Raw genomic sequence first — 26,978 nt, 5'->3', positions numbered from 1 at the left:
TTTCTGTCTCTCGGAATTGGAGCCTGCCCCCTCAAGGCAGGTGAGAAACGGTCGCGCAGTTTGAAATTAACGCTGTTGGGAGGAGCTTAATCCTCAACCCAAAGGTCCAGCCCCCTCAACCCGGGAGGTGGTCCTTACAGCCACGCTTTGATAGCTTTTCCCCGGCCTCCAGTTTTAAAAAAATCTTTGTAGCCTCTTCCACTGTTTTCCCTCCCCCACCTTCTCCTATCCTCCCCTCTCTGCGCGGAGGACCGACTTGCCCCTTCCGGAAACACCCGAAGCGACTTCTAGTCAACAAATTACACTTAACGATCCACCACCCTAACCCTGGCCAGTGTTTTTGGGGTCCACATTTCGGGTAGTCGCAAGTGGTGCTCGTTCTTAGTTCCCGATTCCTCCCACCCACCCCCAGCGTTTGGAGGCACCCAACCCCAGGGGCGAGGAAGTGGGCGGAGTCCTGTTTTGGCGCCAGTCGCTAAGGCTGCAGCAAAGCAGGAAACACCTCCGCCGAGTAGACTTAGGTCGCGGCCCTCAGGCCCCTCTCGCCCTCCCCTCCCGGGACCACCAGGCGCCACGCCGCGAACTCTTTAAGAGCCTCTGCCACCTCTCCCTCCTTTCCCCCCCTCCCTCGGGCCTGGGCCCGGGCTCGGGCTCTGGCTCGGGCTCCCAGCGGGCACTGCGCGGCGCGCGGCCCCACCCCCCCGGGGCGCGCGCCCACCCCGCCCCTCGCGGCTGCCTGGCGTGGGCGGTGCCACCTTCCCCTCCCCCCGGCGGCGGCCCCGCGCGCAGCGCTGCTCCCCAGCCCCCCTCCCCCTCGAATGTGACCGGAGCTTGAGGCGCGCAGGGCCGGAGACGCCGCAGACCCGGGACCCGGAGCAGCTCAGAGGCGGTGAAGTCGGTGTTTTTCTTTCTCTCTAGCTTTCACTCTGTGGTGTTGCTTAAGATACCACATAAGCCCCAGAGACCCCCATTTCCCCGCTTCCTATCCTTTCTCGCCGGACCCCGAATCAGGAGCTGGCGGGAAGGAAAGGAGAAGCGAACAGAGACCCCGCGACGGGCCTGGCTCCGGGCCGGCGTCTGTAGTTGGTTTAGGGGACGAGACTTCACAAGGTTGAAAGCTGTATTGCTAGTCGCCTTATTTCTAGACAAAGCGCATTTTCTCCCCCTCCCCCATCCCGGACGAGGTTGAGGGGGCCTTCCTTCCCGTCCCGTGCCTGGTCGGCGACTTGGGCCTCCAGGGAGGGCGGTGCATTCTCCCTCATCCGCGCAGGCGAGTGTCCGCAGACTGCGGCGGGCGCTCCGTTACGTGGCCGCCTCCGGGTGGGGAGAGGCGCGGGCCCCGTGGCGCAGTGCCCTTGAGCCCCCGCGCCACGGCCTTTGTTTCTCCCCGCGGATGCGCTGACCACGAGGCCCGCGCTCTCGTGTGGCGGGGGTGGGGGCCGGGCGCTAAGGCCTCGTTAAGCCGGGCGGGGTAGGGGTTTAAGGGGAATGGATGAAAGTGCAGAAATAGCTGATTTGTTTTCAAAAGTGGCACGAAATGTAACTCGAGCATCTCGGTGTGTTTTAGTTTTTCGACTAGCGATTGGGAAGGTCTCTAAGAAGAAACCAAGTTGGAATTATATTACATAGACGACTCTTCGGACTGTTAATAAGTATAGAGGAAAAATTCACACTAATTATTGTAATCGATTGGGCAGTTGTCTGGTTTTGAACCAAGTTATTTTGCTCGTTTTTTAAAATGCTGACTATGGTTTAAATGGGATTTGGATTGGGAAAAAAAAATTGTCAAATTTTTACCCTGTAAAGCTTTCGCGGATATTATGTCCTCAGTAAGGTTGTATAGATAAGTCACAGCACTGATACACTCTCAGGCACGTATCCCTAGTTTACACAGTCTTAAAACTGCTTCTCATAGGGACTTGCATATACATTTGATGACATGAGCTACCTAGGTCGGGGTTGGAATCCAAAGAAAACTTGTGTGTAGCTATCTTTTTATGTCTTACAAACTTCTTAACTGTCATGCATTTTTCTAGTAATAGCTCTTCAAGTCTGCAATAAAAAATGGCCTCCAATAAAACTACATTGGTAAGTTAATGAAAACCTCAAGTATTTAAGGATCTAACTCAAACTTTTTTCCTCCAGAAATTTTAACTTTGCATCTCTGTGGTTGAGAAATTACACCCATATATAGTTCCAAGTCCCCTTTCCCCCACAGCTGTTATGGGGAGAAGTTAGGAGCGAAAAAGGAAATTATTACATTCACTTAACTTCATAGTGTTTCGATTCATTTAAAAGAAACCTAATTTTGGGAGGGTAGCACAATGTGAATTTTGCCAAGTATTTTTATCTTGGAAATTTATGTGACATGGAAGAAGGTTACAAGCATAGACAGACAAAGCAATAAAACCTTGTTGATTGGTATACTGTTCTCTAAGTTACTCTATACTGAATTCTAGAGAAAGCAGGTATTTTCAGTATTGCCCTGTTTAAAGAACGGATATCTTGTACATTGAGACGAAAGTCATTGTGTCTTTTGAATTGTTTTGGTCACTGTCATATTTCAAACGTGCTTATTCTAAAATACAGAAGGGCCTTAAATTTAAACCATTGCAGTGCAGTTTTTTTAAATACTCAGCCTGAAAAACATCACACACATGTCCAGAAAAGAGAGAAGACTAGATCTTCTGAGCAGTTTTTTTCCTCTCCAGCGGTTTCTTAAACCCACAGTTTGCATTCTTAGATTTCATTAAAAGTTCTAAACCCACAGTTTGCATTCTTAGATTTCATTAAAAGTTCTACAAATATGTTGACATATGTGTATTCAGCCATGTTAAGCTACAAAGTTTAACATAAGCATTGAAATATTTACGAAAAAATCACGAAATTCAAAGTTATGGTTCCCACAGTATGTAATTCTAATACGTTGCATTAATAATTGCAAGTATATGAAGGTTAGTGTTTTAAAGATTTAAATGAGCAAAACATTTCATTTTGGTTTGTGAATTCTCCCCTTGGGTTTCACAACTAAAAGGGCAAGTTGGTGGGTTTTTTGTTTCATCATTAGATTGCACTTTTAAGTCAAACATCCTGAGAAATGTTTAAGTATGGAATATAAAGCCTGTCTGGTGGCATTATTTATTCCCAGTCACCGATGGGGAAAGCCCAAAGCATCTTCCAACACTTCTCAGGAATGAACTGTCTTTCAAATTTCATTATCAGTAAACCAAAATGTAGATAATTAAATTGACTTTACAATCACCAGTAACCTTAAAGTATTGGATGGGAAAGGAGCTACCTGTCCGAGACTGTGGGGATGATTATATAGATACAGAAAGCAAACAGATGTTTCTGTTAAAGTTAAATTGCTCCTGCTTACAGTTTGATAGTCTTCCGTATCTACCTTTCATTTTAAAATTTCGTTGGTGTTGTGAGGTAATGTGTGCTTTAAATGGGAAAGTGAGTGGATTTTCTCTTAAAAAGAGAAAGATGAGCATTTGAAACTAGCTTATGAGTGCTATAGTAGTAAATACTTTGTTTCCTCTGCTAAATTTTTTTTTATTTTTTAATTTTCTGTGTTTATTTTTGTCTCTTTACTCCCTTAGCCTCTTAACTTTCTTGGACATAGTTTTGCTTTTCATTTAGGATCAGTGTTTAGTAAGTTTTTGTCTATGTTAATTTTTCTTCATCCCACTACCACTACCTTTGTTGTACTGTACAGAGGCAGAAAGTTATTGGACTGAGTACAATACCCAAGTATCTTGACTCATGAAAGTTGTACAGCTTAACATGGAGAATGATATCCAACAAAATCAGATGCTTGCTGCATTATTTAAATTTCACAGGATTTTTATTTTTTTTCCACAGGATTTCATTTCACAGGATATTTATTTAGAAGTGTGTGTATACACTTCTAAATGATTACATATTTTTTAATGTCCTTTGTAATCTTGAGGCATTGGTGTTAATTTCCCTGCTTTCATGCAATGTGAGGGATGACTAGTAATTGGACAATTACGATTTTTTTTTTTTAACACCTGTTTTAAGGTGAAATGATTCCAAGATGAGCATAATGTGGAGTTTCCCCCCTTAGTCTCCATTTTGAGTTACTGGAAAGTACTTTGATTGGAGAGGATCTTGGTGTCCTGCTTCTCTCCCAATAGTGTTAAACACACACACAGACAGACACACTTAAACCTGGTTTTAAGTGAATTTCATTGACCAATGTAGAGTCTTTCTCTTGAGAAAGCAAGAAAAAGGATTTTTTTTTTCTCTTTAGAGAATTTAAATGATCCAGCATTTTGGCCTCTTGAAGTAACAGTGTTACAGATTTGTTTCAGGTGGTCAGTAATGTCTACAGAAATTATGGGGAAACCTTTTGTCCTCCTTAACCTATTCATGGTCTCCTTGGTTGACCCTGCAATTGATATCAGGGTTCTGAACCACGTTTTCGTTCTGCAGCTGTCTTTTCTGTTTATTGTTCAGATTTTAACGTTGGTGTTTGAATTGAAAAAGGGGGGTCTTATGTAGTGTTTGGGGGCTGTATTTTTAATGGGTCTATGGTTCACCTAATAAGACCTGTTGCTGTTATTCTCCTTTGTATTAATCTCTAGGAGTTTCTAATAGTTGTTTTTTGCTGTCTTGTAGTTACAATGAGTGAAAACTCTACTAAACTTGGTCTTGTAGACTATGTAGAAATAAGACTATGAAAAGATAAAACAATTTTCAAGAGAAATGTCTTTGATTAAATTATTTCAGTGAAGGGTGGTGGGTGATAGGTTTGAGCTAAACCCACAGAATCACCCATTCCTTTATTTTGCTGATTATCTGTTAACTTATTCAGAAAGTGTTTGCCTTGGGATATAAAAGTGAAAATTTAGGTGTTAAGCGAGCAGTGTTAGCCTTTATTTATTTATTTATTTATTTTAGCCTTTAAAATGTACTCAAAAATCTAACAAGAAAGAAAAAGACATTTCTTAAATCTCTCTCTTTTGTTTCAGCAAAAAATGGGAAAGAAACAAAATGGAAAGAGTAAAAAAGTTGAAGAGGCAGAACCTGAAGAATTCGTAGTAGAAAAAGTACTGGACCGCCGTGTAGTGAATGGGAAGGTGGAGTATTTCCTGAAGTGGAAGGGATTTACAGAGTAAGAAATCTCAGTACTTTTAGTATATATATATATATTTTTAATTATATGTTTAACTGTACTTAAGTAGTGTTTAAAATTAGTTTTTAGCCTAAAATCTTTTTATCCATTTTCTTATAGGTTTTTTTTAATTTAAAGGCACGTTTAATCCAAGGTATCTTTTTTAAAGAGTCAAGTCTTTAGCCTGCAATTGTTAACAAGTAGATTTGAGACTAGTTGATCACCTTGTGGAGTCAAATTTATATAATTATATAGAGTACAGGTTGCTTTTTTTAATGTAGTTGGATACTGTACTAATTAATTATATTGTTTCCCTGCAGTGGACATTAAAAAATATTGAAGCTATATAAGGTATACTAGTAGGTCTTAAACGGAAGTGCTCATCATAATTCAGATCCTACTCTAGGCTTACTATTCTCCTAATCTCTAAGTAGAGCCTGGTCATTTTTTAAGCGACCTGGTTCTTCATATTCCCTGTTACTAATTGCTATCAAAACCAGTCTTTATGATACTGTTTTATGAATAACTTACATGCAGAAATTATACTCAAACTTTATCATGTACAGTCTACTTCTTACACCACAAAAACAGCAAGACTGAGTAGTGACTATTGAAAATGGGTAGGTGGAGATGGACAAAAGTTTCCTGAGCTTAGTTGAGATGGGGAGTATGATGGTTCTCTTATCTTCTGCTTTTTTTACCATTCACATTTAAAATCGCCTCCACAGCAATTTGGGAATTATGATTTGAGTGGAAGATTTATGTTTCTCTGTTTTATTCTTGCAGTACCCTTAGTTGAGCTTAAGTATATATATGTAAGTTTGTGGTTTAGGCACTAGGAAAAAAATTCCTGCAATTAGAACCAAGTCTGTAGTATTTTAAGTAAGACTTAACCAATTTGCTAAGAAGTGATTACCCTCATATGGCAGACAGTTTTGTGGGCTTTTGTTTTATCCTGTGAGGCATTAAAAGCTGTTTGTATCTTACCCATCAAAACATTGGAAAATTAACTCCTCCCTTTTTCTCTTCATGGTTAGTGTGGCCACTAGTGTGAATAGGACCTGATATGTGCTGTATAATGTATTAGGTAATATTTTATTATAATAACACTGCAGAATGCAGGCTCCACTTTAGCTCTTTTGTCCTCCTCCATTCTTAAGTCTGCCAATTTTAGAGTCTTTGAGACATCAACAGACCTTGTTGTAACCAGAGGTTTAGAGCATCTTTCCTAGCATCTCTAAATGATTCGTTTCATTGTGTGTAGTTCTGTAAAAGTCTTTTGGATCAAAGCACAGAAAGTTGGCAATCTTGTCACAAATGTTGCAGGCTGATCTCACTTTCACATTTGGTAATTGATATTCATTTTCTTTCCAGCCCTTCTGAAAAACATGAAAATGATCATCTTGGCCTTATATCAGGGATTGGCTAGCTTTCTCCCTAAAGACCCCATACTAGAAGATAATCTGAGCTTTTGGGGCTGTGGCTTTCTGTCCCAGCTACTTTGTGACTGTAGTACAAAAGCAACAACAGGCAATATAGTAAACAGTATTCTAATAATGCTTTTGCTTATGGGTCCCAAAAACATGGTTTTTATTTTGAAATTTTTTCCCAACCAATTAAAAATGTAAAAAACATTCTTCATTTCCCAATTTGAGTACCCAGCAGAAATTGAAAATACTGTCTCATGTTTGAGAATGCTTCTGAATTACGTTTTTTAAAACACAGTATTGGAGGCCTTAACCCTAGGCACTATCTGATAAAGTAATATGGGGTGGAATCCAGAATCTGCTTTTCTGAAAGAAAGGGAGAAATTCCAAAGTGAGTTATCTGTGTAACTGGGAAAAATATTAGCTGCGTTTATTCTGCTAGTCAGGTTCAGTTACCTGGGAGGTAGTTCAACAGATTACCCATTTAGCACGGACTGTGGAAGTAGACGCAAAATGAAGTACAGATTCTTCATGTAGGAGCTAGGGGGTAGGGGGAAGTATCTGCAGTACAGAGGGTTTTTTGTCAGGTATTATTAAATTGATCTGGACGGTGGTTATTAACCAAGAACTTTTTTTTGTTTGGTTTTTTTTTTTTTTTTTTTTGAACTTTTTTTTTTTAAAACAACACAGTGCAGACAATACTTGGGAACCTGAAGAAAATTTAGATTGTCCAGAGTTAATTGAAGCATTTCTTAATTCTCAAAAAGCTGGTAAAGAAAAAGATGGAACAAAAAGAAAATCTTTGTCTGACAGTGAATCTGATGATAGCAAATCAAAGAAGAAAAGAGATGCTGTAAGTATAAAACATTGGCCGGCAGACTGGCTTCTTTGTAAAAGGATGGCTTGATTTTTTTAAATACTTTTTAAGACACGGATACTTCAAAAATATCATTAAAAAGGCTCTTTAAATACATAATATTTAGGATGAAAGGAGAGGCATGGTTTAACCCTACATTGTATAAATGTCCAGTAAGCACTTACATTTCTTTAAATCATTGTGCTACAGATATTTCGGATACATTGATGGATTTGGCACCAGATGAGGCAATTTCCTCTGATCTAAACCAGCTGTGTTAAAACAATACAAAGTTAGATCATCAAAAATCACTTACGATACAGTGAAAACAATCTACATCGCACATTCTGATTATAAATCATTAGTGAGTGGTAGTGACCAAAACTTTGGCGTTTGATCCTTCTATTTCCAAAAAATACTTCGATTTTGAAGTATATAATCTTGGATAATAGTTTTTTTATTGGCTGAATTGAGAAAACTGGTTCACTCACTGTGTGTATATTTTGAACCAGCCTTTGCTTTATTGATTCTCTTTGGCTTTGGGCAAATTACATCCTTGCTTCTACCCTCAACTTTAAAACTGATTATATTTGCCCTGCCTTTTGGCCTAACATGGTAATTTAGGGAAAAGTCTTGGGTCTGAATTATATCTAGGCTTGGGGACCTAACATACAATACAGATTTCTTGATAGGGACTTTGGATTTAAAAATAAGTAATTTGAACTATATTCTAAGTACTTTACAGGTAGTCCATTAACTTAATGACAACTGTGTCAAGATCATAGGTGTCTTATTTTTGTTTTTATAGAAGGAAAACAGATGTGGGCTACAGATTTGGTTCTGAATGCTTTAGCAACCAAAGCAAAAAGGTGGCAATGTTAAGAATCAGTTATAAGTAAATTGAAAGTCTACCACATGCTCCACAGAAGCACCATTTAATAACAGTGTTGTTTAGTTGCTAAGTCCTGTGGTACACTTTTGGAACACCATGGACTGTGTAGTCTGCCAGGCTTTTCTGTCCATGGGATTTCCTACGGAAGAATACTGGAGTGGGTTGCCATTTACTTCTCCAGGGGATCTTCCTGACCCAGGAATCAGACCTGCATCTCCTGTATTTGCCAGTGAATTGTTTACCACTGAGCCACCAGGGAACAATGGTTATCCTGTATTGTGCCCCTGTAATGTGCCAGGAAGTGTTCTGAATAACTAAATTTGCGTTTCATATACTTCGAAATGTCTATGAAACAGATAGAATTAATAGTATGTATTTTATGGAAAATGAGCCTGAATCACAAAGCAGTTAACTTGCCCAAAGCGACAAAGGTAAGGCATCATTATCACCTAGGCAGTGTGACTCCAGAGCTTGAGGTAATGATGTAAAAGTCTCAAGGGGGAACAAAAGGATTTGTTACACTCTACAAAGTTCTCGAGGATCCCAAAAAACTTGTTTATATGGATTATAAGTATCAGTACTAACTGCATTTGAAATTAAAGTAGAATTTATAAAATACTGTATTTTCAGTTAAGAATAACAAGGCCTGGCGTTTTACATTTTTGCAAATTTTGTCAGTGTTTGTCTTAATAAGACTTTAGTTCAGTATTCAGTTTGCTGTGAATGTTGCTTGGTAGAAGTATGTGAAGATTATGTAAAGTCACAGATACATGAAAAAAGGAGATCATGAAGATAAATAGTCCAGAAGGTTTCCAGCATCCCTGGGGTACCTCAGACCACACTTTTGAGAGCCACGGGTTTTTTTTTATAAGGTTTCTTATCATTCAGATTGATTACAGTACTGATTACTGTCAGTTTTTTAAACTTTTTATGATTTTGCTATTTATAGTTTGTACTTTAAAATATGTAATTTAGACTGATTCCTAGAAGTAACTTGAAATACTACTTTCAAGAATTTATAATCATTAATTAAAAATAAGAGATTTGGATTTTTTCCTGCCTTGTGTCTTTGAAAAAAATTTGTTTTCTTGATTTATGATTCAGAATATTTTTAGAGACATCCAGATTTATTTTTTCTGCTTATAAGTTTAATGTAAATTAAAAGGTGTTTTAGTACTCTTCCTTTAATCATTTGTTTCGCTATCAGAAGGCTATATGTCATGAAGACAAATTGGAAGTTAATATTAGTTTGCTCTATGTTGAAATGTGTGCGAACATTTATATAATCATTTAACTTCTTCTGAACAGGCTGATAAACCGAGAGGTTTTGCCAGAGGTCTTGATCCAGAACGAATAATTGGTGCCACAGACAGCAGTGGAGAATTAATGTTCCTCATGAAATGGTGAGTGTGCTATTATTATTATATTTTAAAGTAAGAATAGATGTTTTTAAAAAAAAAAAAAAACTTGTGGATTTTTAAAAAACCTGTCTACCTAGGCTTTATAAATTGTTAACCATCATTAGGTAGCAAGTTGGTTTTGGTCACTAAGTTTTGGCTGACTCTGCAATCCCAAGGACTATCACCCACCAGGCTCATCTGTCCATGGATTTTCCAAGCAAGAATACTAGAGTGGGTTGCCATTTCCTTCTCCAGGGGATCTTCCTGACCCAGGGATCAGACCTTTGTCTCCTGCATTGGCAGGCAGATTCTTGGCACTGAGCCACCAGGAAAGCTCTAGGTAGAAAGTAGTTATTTGCTGAAAAAATGATTCACGTTACTTAGCTAAAGCAGACATTGGCAAACTGACCTGTCTTGGAAAAACGAAATTTTATTGGAACACAGCCACAAGTAACCACATAACCTTCTTGAAGCACTTAAACATGTTTTGATTAAATTACGATTTTTTAAATGCATGGTTATCAGTTGACAAAAAAATGTTCAGGCTTTTTAATTGAATAATTTTTTCTCTCATGACAGGAAAGATTCCGATGAGGCAGACTTGGTACTGGCAAAAGAGGCAAATATGAAGTGTCCTCAAATTGTAATTGCTTTTTATGAAGAGAGACTAACTTGGCATTCTTGTCCAGAAGATGAAGCTCAATAATTGTTTGCATTGCCTTTTATATATATTTATATATATATATAAAATGTGGGTCTTGGTTTTTTGATTTATTAGTGTGAAGAAATAACTACATTCTCTAATGAAAATCAGGTTTGATATGTTTGTTTTGAAGTAATATTGGGGAAGTTACATTGGGTTTTTTGTTTTTTTTTTTCCATCTGTAGCACTGGTTACTTTGAACAAATAAAAGCTTTCTGTAGTTGCTTCCTTCAGTAGGAAAGAATTTGATACCATGGTATATTATTTCCTCAGCATTAGAGAACAGTTTTTCTAAATGTTCGAGGAAATCTCCATAGTCATTACTCAATCAGAATTTAGCATTTAACTCATATATGCCTGAGGACCATTCTAAGTTTTTTGTATGTGTATACATAAAAGACACATGTAAATGGTTGGGAGTTAATTTTTTGTTGTGGTTTTTGTTTTGGTAAATATATTTAAACAACAGCCTTTCATAACGATGGATAAGCCCATGTTCTGGAATTACATCATTTTGAGCAATATAAGAAATAACTGCAACTTAGATTGAAAATTTAAGTCTGAACCTTTCAAATTAAATAATTTTGTAATTAGACAAATTAAGCAGTTTAAATTGGGTAATTTTTTAAAGCATCCATATCTGCATATAAATGCAGAAACCCTGGAAGGAAAATTTTTATCACCATCAACAACCTTCCCAACCAAATAAAAAAGTAGAAAAATTCTGGTATGTTTTAATATAGCAAAGCAAAACTTAGTTAAACAGACACTTGATGGTTCTTTTTGGTGAACCATTGTTTTACAAGAAATTGAAGTCTTTGTGCTATATTTAGGAAAGGTTGTGACACATGGGATGTCTCAGATTTGTTCATGGAAACCTAATCAGATAAATATTGGCAATTTACAATCTACAGGAACAAATGAGTGAACAAACTTTTCTAATCTAGGCTTGACCTGCATGTTTTTTCAGACTTGACTCCAATCCATTCCTTACATGAAGGCTCAATTTTCTCAGTATTTTGGGTTACTAGTTCAGCATAAGCCAAGAAAAACAATAACTTTGTAGTAATCAGAATGTTATTCAACTGTATATTGTTTACTTTATTGTAAATACTGGTGAACAGTGGTCAATAAATAGTTTTATATTCCTTTATATGATTACACTTTTTTTCTTTATCTGATGACCTTTATGGTGGGAGTAGAGACACATTCATTGAATCAATAACATCATGTTTATAAATATGATCAGTGGTATCACCGATAGCTTACTGTGAACGATGTCGGATTTGTGATCTCCAAAGATTTAGCTTTGGGTCCAGGGACCAGGGTTGATCACTCAAGAGCTTTTGTGTAGCAGAGTTTTATTAAAGTAAGAAAAGGGACAGAGGAAGCTTCTGACACAGACATCAGAAGGGGGATGGGGAATGCCTCCCAAGCTAGTCTTACCAAGGCCTTACATGCTTTTTTCAGACCCACTCCCACAACATACATCTTTAGTTAACAAGATTACAATGAACAATAGATTTTACTAGACCCACTCCATAGTATACATTTTAAGATGACAGGATTAGTCAGGTTTTTGTTGAGGAGAAACATCCTCTAGCTAGCAAGACTACATTGGTATATTGACCAAGACAAAGCAATGTAGAAAAGAATTTGTCCTTTTCTGCTTGAGAGCCCCAGACCCCTTTCTCCGTTTCTAGGGCTCCAGATCCGTTTGTCTTTGGGAACCCTGGACTTCTTATCAAGCTACCTAGGAATTGACTCACCACTAAGGCATTAGAGTACCTGTTTTAGATCCTTTGAGTTTAGTAGTTTCAACTGGAATATGTATTAACATGAAAAGATTTTCTGACTAAAATTTCCAGTGATGCTTAAGAGGAACTTTTCATCAAAGTGAAATTTTGATACTTAGTTTCTAGGCTGTTGAAACTGCCATCTTAAATTATAGGTATTCTGAGGACTGTTGTGACAGTCACATTACTAATTTCAAAAGTTTATACAGAGAAAAGGAAAAATTTATACTAAACTGTTTGTTAACCTTTTTGTAGACCTGTTTGCTCTGAACAGTGGGTTTGTAAGTGATACAGAAACTTGCTTTGATCAGAAATTGATGACCCTGCATTGAGCATTAGACCATTTCTGCAAAATGTTGTCCATGTATTTTAATATTCCTTATCTTTCTTGTGGGTGCTTTAAAAAGGCACGAACTTGAGTGGCTTAAAACAACACATTTGTTTTAGTTCTGGAGGTCAGAATTCCAAAATACAGTGTGAGGGCTGGTTCCTTCTGGAGGCTCTGATGGCAAAATCTGCTTGTCTCTGTTCCTAGAGGCCATCTCTTCCTTGGTTCCTGGCCCCTTCCTTCTTCAAAACCAGCAGTGTAGTGTAGTGTCTCAAATTATTCGACCTCTCTGTACTTCAGTTTCCTCATCTGTAAAACATAAATCATGATGAAGTAATAATTGTGTGAGACACAGTGTCTTGTAAGTGGTAAAAAGAATTTTTTATCTGATTTTAATAGGGACACTGTGAGCTGTTGTATGGAGGTTCCCCAACTGAATCAGTTACTGAGTATGAACACTTAGGTTGTTTGTAGTTTTATGCTTTTAGATGATTTGTGAACATTCTTTTCCATAATGTATAGTAAGACTTGAGTAGTTACAGATGGATTCCCAGAAATTTTTGAAGTCAAGCTTGTACTGATGTACTCTTCTATCAGTAGTCATTATCCCACATCTTCATTTGTACTGCAAATTAATACTGAGTCTGATTTTGTTGCCAGTCCAGTGGCATCTTGTTTTAATTTGCATGTCTGATATTTTTGTTGAGCATCCTTTTCATACCGTTTGCATTTCCTTATCAATAAATTGCTAGTTTTACAAATTATTTTTAATTGATAGGAGTTACTTATGTAGTAATATTTTTTGTGTTACAAATAATTTTCCTGCCAATTTTTTTGACATGATTTATGAGATCCTTTTGTTGTAACAAATGTTATGTGGTCAATTTTTTTTAAAAAATGTATATGACTGCACCAGGTCTTAGTCACAGCATGAAGGTCTTCCATCTTTGTTGTGACATGGGTTCTTTAGTTGTGGCATGCAGGATATAGTTCCCTGGTCAGGGTTCAAACTCTGGGCTCCCAGCATTAGGAGCACTGGATCTTATCCTCTGGACCACCAGGGAAACTCTTGTCAGTCTTTGGATTTCATGTCATGTTTGAAAATACCTCTCCCTTTCTGAAGCTGGAGTTACGTGGATAGTCTTAAAATTTCTTCTATTCATTTTCTTCCTTGCATTTTTATAGTCAGGTGTTTAGCCAGAGATTTTGTTCCATATTGTGAACATTTCTGATTTTTGTTTTCCAAGATGGACATCAATGCCTCTGAAGAAGTCAGATGTGTAGATAGCAGTTTCCCTGATCTCATGGATCGAAGAAAATAATGCCACTACAAAGAAAAATTTGCCCCACATATAAAACTGAAGTTTTTCTTTTTCATAAAAGGCCTGAAATGTGTTCAAATACCTGGACAGATTGGCATCAAGGAAAAAATAAAAATCTCTGTAAGTTGAATGTGAATAGTGTGTGTATTTGTACGTCCACTGTATGGTGTGCTTAGCTGCTCAGTTGTGTCCAACTCTGCAACTCCATGGACTCTGCGTAAGCCTGCCAGGTTCCTCTGTCTGTGGGGATTCTCCAAGGCAAGAATACTGGAGTAGGTTGCGATGCCCTCCAGGGGATCTTCCCAACCCAGGGAACAAACTGGGGTCTCCTGCATTGCAGGCGGATTCTCTACCGGCTGAGCTACCAGGAGAGCCCCACCATATATGATACATAGACCCTTTTCTTCTGTTTAATAAATGAATTTGTACCTTTGAGTATTTGCTAAACAAGCGGAGCAATTTTAACAACTTAAAGCGCCAGTAGGTGATTTGGTATAACTAAGGAGGTTGTAGTAGGTGCCTATCTATCCCATTAATAATACTTCATAGTTCAGTTCGCCTTATGAATGTATTTCCTGTAAATGTGCTGCACTATTCAGATACATAACAATCTTCAGCATATCTGCTAGTTGAGTATAAGGAGGGGGGATTTAGAGTTGTTGGGTTTTATGGTGGGATTTTATGTGTGTATTCTAAGAATTTATGTTCAAAGATTTCTGCAGGCAATCATGTTAACTGGAAAAGTACAAAAATATGAAATTGTTTTCATGGAATCTTTGCCATTACAACCCATGTTTTTACTGTAAAAGCAAGCAGTATGAAAATCTCCTTGATCACATGTAAGAATGGTTTCATTCTTAGAAGAAATACTCTGATAGTTGAATGACTACTGATTTTTATACTTTATCACATTTAATTCTCAAAATAGCCTTCTGGAATAGGTATTATTGACCCCAGATTACAAGTGAGGAAAAAGGGCACAAAAAGGCTGAAGGAAAGTCAAGGTCAGTTGTGTGAACCAGAGCATTAACTATGGGAATAAAGAAGAGGGGACTGGCTTGAAGGTAAGAGTTTTGTCCGTAGTGACTGCCCAGTATGTGCTTGTATAATAAAGTGGTTTTGCATATAAAATGAGGTGACGTGGAGGTTAGGAAGAAAGGGATCCAGAATGATTCCTAAGATGCCATTTTTTCTGTAATGGATGACAATGTCATTTAGTGAGGAAGGGAAGCTAGGAGAAACCGTGAGGGGGAGGATATTAAAAGTGGCTTTGGACATATATCGAGATATTCCTTTGGTTAGTGTATTACTACACATATTACATAATTTGGCCAAAAGTGGGACAACTAAAACTTTGATGAGGGAAGTTACTTGCTGGCCTGGAGACAAAAGAACAGTGGTTCAGAGCATGGGTTCTGAAGCCTAACCTATTTTTCAATATTATCCATAAAACTAGGAGGATTATCATGACAGTTTTTATCTCTTAGGATTTTTCAGTGTTCAATCAAAAACACCTAGAGCTGAATCTCCAGTACTTAATAAGGACCAGATAAATATTACCATTCTCCACTGTAAACCTCAGGATGACTGCAACCCTGGACTGGCACAATCCCAAGACTCACCATCTCCGGTTTTTGGCTCTCTTCTTTGGAACTGATTTCTACAAGTCAAAAACAGAAGTACAACATCTCCCAGATCTCCAAGTCTGCTTCTATAGAAACTGAATTTTTCTTTCTCTGATGCCCAATTCAAAATCCTGTAAGAGATCTGCTTGGGTTAGATGCCCTCCCTGGAACTATCAACTATAACCAGAGGGGAGGAGAAATACAATTAGATCAATCACTGGAAGAGTGCTTTCCAGAAAAAAGATTTTTTTTTTTTAAAGTAGATATTTTTTATGAGCAAAATGTATAATGCAAAGGATTTCAGCCAATTTGAAAACACCTTCTTAAAATACCCTTTGAATTTGCCTTTTAGAAAACTTCTAATGTGAATATTTTCAGTGTCTTAGAACATCGTAGAACATCCTACCAACTCTTCAAATGAAGGTTGAAAATCTCCCCTTTTACTTAAATATAAGTATTGGGGGGAAAATTGACCTGTGAGAGTAAGACAAGAACATTGATATTTAAAACTGCTTTTAGCTCTGTGACTGCTACGGGAAATAGAAGTGCAAAGGAGACCCCTCAGCATGGCCATGTGGTGCAAGGGTCTCACTCTCATGATCTAGGATTCTCTCAGTGATGTCTTATTCTTGAATGGTTCTAAGTTGTTCTTGTCAGGGGGACCGAAGTCAGGAGTGGATTATTGTGCCGTCTCGGTGATGTCATTCCTCACTTCTTAAAAATAAAACCATACATTCAATCTTTTATCATTATTCATAAATCCTGCATTTTAGCTTCTTAAAGGAGAAAATAACGACACTGAAACTAAAGTGACCTTTCATAGCAATCTTTTTCATTACCAGCATACTCCAATATGACTATATATATCAGGCGCATTGGTATCCACCATCTCCTATGTCTTCCCCTGACACCTTTGCTGGATACTGATAGCACCCTAATACAATGTCCTGAAGTAGTTGTTGTGGTATGTTAAGCTTATATTTTTCTCCAAATTCACTTTTTAGTATCTCAAAGCTCTTAGCCATTGATGAGCAGTAGGAGAGAATCAAGTGGAAAGAGAAACAAGAGGCAGATGTCTGGATAGGGGCAGAATCTACATGAGAATGGGCACTGAAAAATTTGAGACTGTGGTTAATAAGCCAAAAAAGATACATATTACATCAGGATTCAGACCCACACTTAACAAGGCCTTTTTGGTATTTCAGTAACTGAATATCCTTGGATAAATCCCAGGGTGGACTCACTTTTAAGTGAAATCATCTTTCTAGCAAACAGTGTCACCATAAGGTTCCTACTATACCTTCTCACTCCTCTGGTCTCTTTATTTAGCTTTCATGGACATCTAATACCTCTGCACCAGGAATTTCAGAGTTCTAGAAATTTATCTCTGATGTGCTGAAAGGGATAAGAGTGTAAATTTTGCAGAGGGAATACTGTAGCTTTCTTGCATTTTGCTGTACAGAGTGGCAATACAAAGGAAAACTCAGTTTTACTCTGAAATCCCAGTTTTTCTCCAGAGAAGGCCATGCTCAGCAACTTTCTAGCACCAGAGCACCTAATAGGAGAGGCTTCTTAAATTATACTTTCTTATACTACCATAGATAAATAGAATATTGATCTCGCTACAGGTGGGTGTTACCAATTGAAGGCAGAGAAAAACTGAACGTTCCTCTTCTAGAATGTAAGTGTCATGGGAGCAAGTACTTGTCTTTTTCTCTATAGTGTGCCTAGCCCCTATAACAGGGCCTGGCATCTGTTTGAGGAAGGGAGTGATAGAGAGGGGGTGGGGGGAGCCTGGATTTAAATTTGGGCTTGTAATAAATATAATGTTGCTATCAATCAAAAATTCCAAAAGGATCTGTCAAAAGAGTAAACTAAAATAGGTATGGGGAAAAGGGAACCCTCTCACACTGTTGGTGGGAATGTAAGTTGGTACAGTCACTATGGAAAACACTATGAAAGTTCCTCAGAAAACTGAAAATAGAACTACCATATGATCCAGCAATCCCACTCCTGGACATATACCCACACAAAACTATAATTTAAAAAGATAAATGCACACCTGTGTTCATAGCAGCACTATTCACAAAAGCCAAGACATGGAAACAGCCTAAGTGTCCACTGACAGATGAATCGATAGAGAAGGTGTACATATATACAATGGAATGTTACTCAGCCATAAAGAAGAATGAACTAATGCCAGTTGCAACAGCATGGATGCAACTAGAGATTATCATACAGAGTGAAGTTAAGTAAGAAAGAAATACTATATGATATCACTTATATGTGGAATCTAAAATAAGGCACAAATGAAACTACCTACAAAGCAGAAACAGATACACATAAAGAACAGACTTGTGGTTGTCAAGCAGGAGAGGGGAGGGACTGGGAGTTTGGAGCTGGAATAAATGCAAATTATTACATTTAGAAAGGAGAAACAACCAGGTTCTACTGTATAGTACAAGGAACTATATCCAGTTTCCTGGGATAAAACATAATGGAAAAGAATATAATAAAATAATATATATATGTGCATAACTGAGTCATTATGCTATATAGCAGAAAGTAGCACAACACTATAAATCAACTATACTTCAACAAAAAATTTTAGCTTAATTTTAAAAAGGCAAAAAATAGTAAACCCCTAAATCGAGCAAGCTCTGTATATGGACCTCATATTAAGGCTGAAAAGGGCAAAGTTATATATTTTAAAATTTAAAGTGCTGTATTTTGGGAGAGTCAAGTGCCTGAATTAATAAAAATACATCTGGGAACATTCACTCTTTTTTTTTTTTTTTTTTTTTTTCAAAATCATGAAGCCTACTTTCATTTACCCTCACATAATTTACAATGGTCTCCCTTGTGCTCATCAATGTTTTTTAAACTTCTGATAATTTCTATTACTTCTCATTTGTCTAACCAGAGCATAAGTATTTGTCTTCAGTAGCAAATACACATTCCCCATTAAGCATATATATTCCAAGAAAAGTGGACTCAAAGGGTCCTATTTTTGCTGTTTTGAGCTGAAAGAAATAAGAGAAAGGAGGAAAAGTAAGAATGTAGAGATTGTGAGTACATATTCATTTTCACGGATGAATTAAATCTATGGTGGAAATCACAATCATCCCTTCCAACAAACAGGTTCCAATTAAAAATGGTACAATTATTAAATAAGTGTCCATTTTCTCTGTTCTTGTTTGGTTCTGTCCTAGGTGGTGGATGCAGGTCTATTTTAGACATACTGCTTTTCCTGGTGGCATTTACATTTTAAGATGGACACTAGTGAGAATACCCAATCAGGTTGACCTAAAAATAAAGCATTGAATAAAACAGACATTCAGTTGTGAAACCATGTTCAGTCAACCAGAAAAAAGAATGTGCCACATTTAAGAGTCATGCCTCTGGTTGAATATATTGAAAGTCACTGAATCGTACACTTTAAGCTGGTAAATTTTATGGTATGTAAGTTATATCAATAGTTTTTAAAGAAAAGGCTGGGATATGAGAAGGCTCAACAATTTTTTAACTTTGGCAGACTTTCAGGTTTTCAACAGAAAGTTAAAAAATAACCCACTTTTTTTTTTATCATTTGTTTACAAATTGATTTTTACTGATTTCTCCTTGACCCTTCCCTCTGCCCCACCAAATTTCAAAACGAACATGCAAAGCAATCTCTAACCCAAAGAAAAATCCTACAATAAAGTATTAAAAAAAAAGTTGGCAAATTTTTAGAATAATTTCTCCTAACGTGTCAAATAAACTATTATTATCAACTTGTTCCTATGCAACAACAAGCCAGCAGTTTAATTCTCAAACACAGGAAACAAATATCTTTAGGATAACAGGCTTTCTTGATGGTTCAGACGATAAAGAATCTGCCTGTGCTGCAAGACATCCGGGTTTGATACTAGGTTGGGAAGATCTCCTGGAGAAGGATACTGCAACCCACTCTAGTATTCTTGCCCAGAGAATTCCATGGACAGAGGAGCCTGGTGGGCTATAGTCCATGGGATTGCAAAGAGTCAGACATGACTGAGAGACTAACACTTACACTAGGTTACAAATCATAAAAGAATCCTTAGATCTTAACTGAAATTTTCCTGAGAGGCATCATACTTCACGCTCATTGATAGAATTCTTGTACCAAATTGGTCAACTAAATTTTAGAAGAATTTTTTTTAAGTTGTGTGATTGTCACAGTACTCTGATTTGTAGCATACAAAGATGTTAGAGATGCTAAAATAAATATGACAGCACTGAAGTTTGCAGAATGACTATACATACTAATCAGTGAACAGGCAGTTCTGTTTGTTAAGGGGATGGAAGGTAGAGTGAGTCAACTCTAAAATTATACCTTGATGTTTATATCCCTTGATTTCCCCCTGTATTTTAAGTAAGGAATCACCCTAGATTAATAGTTCATATGTAGATTTATTGCATTTTTTAAGCTGTCTTAGCTCTAATGATACGTTCCCTAAGAATTAATATGAATGTGAGTACATGAGAAAGATCTTTGTAAAATATCTCTCTAATCCAACTGGTGTATAAGAAATTCAGAGGTCTGTTTTTATTTCATTGATATTAGCCCCAAATAATTCATCTCATCACTTAAATCTTCTGATGCCTATTTTTAAAAACATTTGTTTATTTATTTTGCTGCACTGAGTGGGTCTTAGTTGCAGCAAGTGGGATCTTTAGTTGCGCCGTGTGGGATCTAGTTCCCTGACCAGGGATTGAACCCGGGACCCCTGCATTGAGAGCACAGAGTCTTAGCCACTGTACAACCAGGAAAGTCCCATGCCTTATACCTTTATTTAAAGCAGAGGATGACAAACTTTGCCTATAAAGGACCACATAATACATAGTTGTGGCTTTTGTGGACCATATGATTTTTATGGTAACTACCAACCTTGCCACTGTAGCAGGGAAACAGCCATAGATGAATGAGTGTGGCTATATTCCAAAAAAACTCTTTATTGATACTAAAATTTGAATTTCATGTATTTTCAAGTCATTAAGTATCTGTCAATATTTTTTTCAGCCATTTAAAAATGTAAAACCCATTCTTTGCTTTTGGATCACTGAAAAACAGGTAGCTGATCAAATAAGCACAAGCAGATTTGGCCTAAAGACAGTAGTTTGCCAATGCCTGTTCTATAGCATTAAGTGTGTGAATAAACCTTCTTTCTAAAAGAATGGTTAAGAATCTTTACCCTACATTATTAGTGAGGCATAGCTTTCTTTTTATTCATGGTACACTACTACCTTCCAGGGCCAATATCTGGAAAAATCACGAGATTTCTGAGTCCCTCGTCCTCGCTTCCTGAGACTCCCCTTTCCTTCACTGGTTCCTAAACAGTTGCCCTGGGCCTCCTCTACAGGGGACTACCCTGCCTGTGCCTTAAACCAGACATTCCTGACCTGATGCCAGAGGCCCTATGCAAAACAGAAAGAGAGAGAGTATGTGTGTGCGTCTTGGGAGAATGGTGTTGTGTGTGTGTGTGTCTGCGTGTCAGGGAGAAGAGCCCATAATTGGAACACATTCTCAAATACTTCTATAACTAAAAGTTGGTTTAAGACTACTATTTTAGTTCTTTTCTGCAGCATTTTTCAAAGCCACATGTCCTGTTTCTATCTTTCAGAACCATATCTAAGTCATATTTGCAGGCATGTTAAATGAGAGGTAGCCATCTCCATTGAGGGGAAAAGAGGTTTGTGTGAGGGGACATGGACACAGCTGGAGCTCGAGTGTGAGTGTTGTAGCTACATAAGAGTGGCCACAGGAGGCTCCCATGAAATCTGTAGAGGGAAGAAAGGCAGTTTGCTTGCAAAAGAAAATATTTTTATTCAATTGTATTTGTTCAGTGGAAGAGGGGAAAGAATCTTGCAGTGTCTTCTGTGGTGGAATTTAATTACTATGTTAAAAAGAGTCCCATTACCCATTCCAAAAATATTATTTTTCCACAGTAAAATAGGCAAACTAAAGAAATACTTTAACCCTCTTTCCCCATCCTTTTAATATGTGTGTACTTTAACAGTATCATTGTAACAATACCCAAACCCAAAGTTTCCCAAGTGGCACTAGAGGTAAAGAACCTGCCTACCAATGCAAGAGATGCAGGTTTGATTCCTGGGTCAGGAAGATCCCCTGGAGGAAATGACAACACACTCCCATATTCTTGCCTGGAGAATCCCATGGCAGAGGAGCCTACAGTCCATGGGGCTGCAAAAAGTTGGACACAACAGAGTGACTAACACTTACTTAAACCCAAACTGGAATTACTGGTAGGCTAGAGGTCTCAAAATGCCCCTTACAATGCTCACATAGACTTAGACATGCCCTGCCCTTCTGTGATCTCCCTTCTTTTATTTATCTCCTCCATTTCTTACCAAATCTTTCCCCTTCTAAAAAGAACTTCGTAAGTTAGACTTCCTACCGTGAGCTTCCTGCTTCTGCCCCATAGCACCTCTTACCTCTCATGATATTATAAATGCTGGTTCATTTGCCTGTCTTCCTATGACAAGCCCCTAGGTGGCAGGGATTATGCCTTGATCACCATTTGAGCTTCTGTGTCTAGCACACACACAACTGATTCTGATTAACTATTTGACAAAGATGTAAATAAAAGCTCAACTAGTTAACCTGTTCAAGCACCACACACATCCACATGCTCCCAGAGCCTAAAGACTATTTCCATGTAAACGTATAGGTTTATCCTTTGTAATGTCCTTACCTCCCTTTGACCTAAAACTTTCAACTCAGTTCACAAACCAGACACTCCAGCCCTAGTCAGATGCAGTTCATGCATGTATACATCTTGTAAAATTCCAAATATGTGTAACATATCCTAACAGTACATCTATATTAAACAGTGTTACTGTATCACAGCAACAAAGGAAGCCCAGTCTGGTTATTTATTAACTCCATATCAATAATTCACAGCTCATTCCTAACTCCTAAGTACAGACGCCATTGTTCATCATCTATAAGCATGAGATAGATGCCCCTGAAAGATAAAGAAACCAACTCTTCAAAAAACAAATTGGGAAGACAAGTTTCTCGAATTTGTAATATTTTTAACTAAAGGGCTAAAAACTCTACAATTTATTGCCATCTCTTGATGGCAATTCTGAAGCATCTTAACAGTATTTTAAAAGGTCTAGTAAATTATAAGGTTTGGGGATTATATTATCCAATTTCTTACTCATCTTCAGCTCTTTTCTTTAATTTCTCCTGTCTCTGAATTCTGTGTGTGCCGAGGCTGATCACTGCACTGATTCTGAAGGGAGATATGAACTAGAATCACCAGAAACCAGGGTTTCACCTGTGAATGGAATGACTGACTGGGCATGTTGAGGGGAAGGATGTTCCCAGAAAGACAGCAGCTCTGACTGCAGTCTCTATCAGGTGGGTCATTTCTACTCTTTGTCTGGTATGACTTGCCTGCCTTCCTCCACCAGAATGTAAGCTCCATTAGAACATAATTGTTTTGTTCTCCACTGTACCTTTACCACCTACAACAGGTCCAGGTGGAGCAGATGCTTAGTAAATATTTGATGAATGGGTGATTACTGCAGAGATAGTGTCTCCAGTATATAATTAACCCAGTTTTACCTTTTCCTTCTTATCATCCATGAATTAGATCAAATTGGCTTCATTATCCTCAAGGATCATGGCTAAGGATTTCTTAATAGGTTACACCCACAACTCAGCAACTATGTGGAGCAGGCTTCTCAAACATTTTGATGGTAAATCTTAAGATATAAAGATATATATATCTTAAGATATAAAGATATATATATCTTAAGAAGATATACATTTCACATAAGCAGAAGTGTATATACCCACCCACCCACATATCTGAAATTAAAGTTTCACAAAACAATACTACATGTTTTCTAATATTTTTCTTTTATTATTATGATTATTATTTTGCTGATCCCAGACCACCACTAATTTTATGTACAACCTATTAGCAGATGGGAAACTGCAGTTTGAACAACACTGGCACAGAGCATGCTCAGTCCTGCCCAGCTGCTCCTGAATGGCAGTCAGGAGAGCCCTGCTCCTTGTAGGAAGTAACAGAAAAAAAGACCATAGCTTTTCTAAACTGAAACATGAGTGCAAATTCTCCTAATACCACAGGGTGGAACTGCAAAAACTTCTCAGCCTCAGTTTCTTGGAAAAGGAAACCGAGGAAAGGAAAAGCCTCCTTATCTGGAAAAAAGAGGATAAGATCCTTCTGTGTCTTCTGTGAGGACTAAATGAGACAGTGTATAGCATGGTTTCTCAACCTTGCCGCTACTGACATTTGGAGCTGGATAATTACTGTTGTGGGGGCTGTTCCATGTATTGTTGTTGTTGTTGTTTAGTTGCCCAGTTTTGTCTGACTCTTTGTGACCTCATGGACTGCAGCATGCCTGGCCTCCCTGTCCCTCACCATCTCCCAAAGTTTGCCCAAGTTCATGTCCATTGCATTGGTGACGCCATCCAGCCATCTCATCCTCTGACACCCTCTTCTCCTTTCGCCCTCAATCTTCCCCAGCATCAGGGACTTTTCCTATGAGTCGGCTTTTCACATCAGATGACCAAAATACTGGAGCTTCAGCTTCAGCATCAGTCCTTCCACTATTTGGGGTTGATTTCCCTTAAGACTGACTGATCTGATCTTCCTGCTGTCCAAGGGACTTTCAGGAGTCTTCAGCACCACAGTTCAAAGGCATCAATTCTTTGGCACTCTGCCTTCTTTACGGTCCAACTCTTACAACCGTATGTGACCAACCACTGGGAAGACCATAGCCTTGACTATACAGACTTTTGTCAGCAGAATAATGCCTCTGCTTTTCAACACAACTGTCTAGGTTTGTCATTGCTTTTCTGTCAAGAAGTAATTGTTCTGATTTCATGGCTGCAGTCTCCATCCACAGTGATTTTAGAAGCCAAAAAGAGGAAATCTGTCACTACTGCCACCTTTTCCCCTCGATTTACCATGAAGTAATGGGGCCAGATGCCATGGTATTAGTTTTTTTTTAAATATTATTTTTAAGTCAGTTCTTTCACTCTTCTCCTTCACCCTCATCAAGAAGCTCTTTAGTTTCTCTTTGCTTTCTGCCATTAGACTGGTATCATCCGCATATCTGAGGTTGCTGATGTTTCTCCCGCCTATCTTGATTCCAGCTTGTAACTCATCCAGCCCAGCATTTCTCATGATGTGCTCAGCATATAGATTAAACAAACAGGGTGACAGGAGACAACCCTGTCATACTGCTTTCTCAATCTTGAACTAATCAGTTGTTCCATACAGGGTTCTAATTGTTACTTCTTGATCCACATGCAGGTTTCTCAGGAAACAGTTAAAATGGCCTGGTATTCTCATCTCTTTAAGAGCTTTTCACTTTGTTATGATCCACACAGTCAAAGACTTTAGTGTAGTCGATGAAATAGAGGTAGATGTTTTTCTGGAATTCCCTTGCCTTCTCTATGGTCCAGCGAATGTTGGCAGTTTGATCTCTGGTTCTTCTGCCTTTTCTAAACCCAGCTTGGACATCTGGAAGTTTTTGATTCACATAATGCTGAAGTCTAGCATGCAAGATTATAAGCATGACCTTACTAACATGGGAGATGAGTGCAATTGTCCGATGGTTAGACCATTCTTTAGTACTACCCTTCTTGGGAACTGGGATGAGAATTGACCTTTTCCAGTCCTGTGGCCACTGCTGGGTCTTCCAGATTTGCTGACATATTGAATGCTCCATGTATTGTAGGACGTTAAATAACATTCATTGCCCTGCCCACTAGATGCCAGTAATACCCACTCCTGCTGGGACAGCCAAAAATATCTCCAGATGTTGGCAATTCTCCCCGGAGGGTAACAACCCCTGGTTTGGGCTTACTGGTGTTATAGAAAGTGTCTGCCACACTCCCTGGCCACCATTATTCCCTAATGCATCTTGCTTTGAAGAGACTGGTTTCATTTATGGGAGAGGACATATAGGAAACAGCATCAAGCTGTGTTTCCATCAGAGTAAGTGAGGACATGAGCGCTGTGGTGGCAGAAAGATAGGCATGAACGGTGTGTCAGCTATGCCATTATGACAGGGCCAGACTGAGTTTGGAGTCAGAGGAACATTATATGGTGAGAACACTATGCTAAACCACTCCCAGATCCTTGACTCTCAGAAGACACGGTGAGCTAATAAATGTTTTCTGCTTTAAGCTGCTAATTTGTTATGCAACGATAGATAACTAATACAGATGACTTCCTTGTCTTTCACACAGAGAACTCTAAGAAAACTGGATGAAGCTAGTTTTGTTAATCTGGCAGAACACCAGCGTGAGAATAAATAAATAAACCCAGGACAGAAAATCAAGCAAGTGAAGAATCCTTTAAGGAGAGTCGGACACGACTGGGCGACTTCACTTTCACTTTTCACTTTCATGCATTGGAGAAGGAAATGGCAGCCCACTCCAGTGTTCTTGCCTGGAGAATCCCAGGGATGGCGGAGCCTGGTGGGCTGCCGTCTAAGGGGTCGCACAGAGTCGGACACGACTGAAGCGACTTAGCAGCAGCAGCAGCAATACCTCATTAGATTGCTCCTATAATGTTTATTCTTTATTAATGAAGTATTAACATCCATATCATTTTTAAAATTTCACTACACCCATGCAACTATGCTAGGTTGAACATGTCCACTGAGACAAAGAAGAAAGATAAAACATTTATGTACTTCCCCTCACCTGTCTTCAGGGGGTAAGTGACTCAATAATTGTACATTGAACTCTTTTTCCTGTAAAATTATTAAATGATGTATAAAAATGAAATTCCAATGCCACATGACTAATAAAAAGTCAATCACTAGAGGAATGGTAAATTATGACACAGATATATTATGAACTCTTAATGGAGCCATTTGAAAGAATTTTGATGATGAACACTGAAATTGAGAAATTTATGGGTACACAGCTAATATAGAACTGTATAGAATATTACACTATTTATATGTAGAACATGTAACACTAATAAAATGCATTAAAGGAAAAAGAAGCAGAAGGTATTAAGAAGAGGTGGCAAGAATACACAGAAGAACTGTACAAAAAAGATCTTCATGACCCAGATAATCACGGTGGTGTAATCACTCACCTAGAGCCAGACATCCTGGAATGTGAAGTCAAGTGGGCCTTAGGAAGCATCATTACGAACAAAGCTAGTGGATGTGATTGAATTCCAGTTGAGCTATTTCAAGTCCTAAAAGATGATGCTGTGAAAGTGCTGCACTCAATATGCCAGCAAATTTGGAAAACTCAGCAGTGGCCACAGGACTGGAAAAGGTCAGTTTTCATTCCAATCCCAAAGAAAGGCAATGCCAAAGAATGCTCAAACTACCACACAATTGTACTCATCTCACACGCTAGCAAAGTAATGCTCAAAATTCTCCAAGCCAGGCTTCAACAATACGTGAACCATGAACTTCCAGATGTTCAAGCT

The 26,978-nt window shown here is 38.3% G+C and overlaps 1 protein-coding gene across 1 annotated transcript; it reads left to right on the top strand.

The window, feature by feature from the left end:
• The first annotated feature begins 750 nt into the window (after positions 1-750).
• Positions 751-11,574, top strand: CBX3 (chromobox 3). Its single transcript, XM_043463366.1, has 6 exons — positions 751-894; positions 2,037-2,088; positions 5,001-5,143; positions 7,261-7,423; positions 9,627-9,721; positions 10,298-11,574. The coding sequence occupies exons 2-6, from the start codon at positions 2,065-2,067 to the stop codon at positions 10,422-10,424; spliced, it is 552 nt and encodes a 183-aa protein (XP_043319301.1). The 5' UTR covers positions 751-894; positions 2,037-2,064; the 3' UTR covers positions 10,425-11,574.
• The last annotated feature ends 15,404 nt before the right edge of the window (positions 11,575-26,978 follow it).

Source organism: Cervus canadensis, chromosome 3 (genome assembly GCF_019320065.1).
Source record: "Cervus canadensis isolate Bull #8, Minnesota chromosome 3, ASM1932006v1, whole genome shotgun sequence".
Classification (NCBI taxonomy): domain Eukaryota; kingdom Metazoa; phylum Chordata; class Mammalia; order Artiodactyla; family Cervidae; genus Cervus; species Cervus canadensis.
The sequence above is the reverse complement of the archived record's forward strand: the minus strand, read 5'-3'. Positions and strand labels throughout refer to the sequence as shown.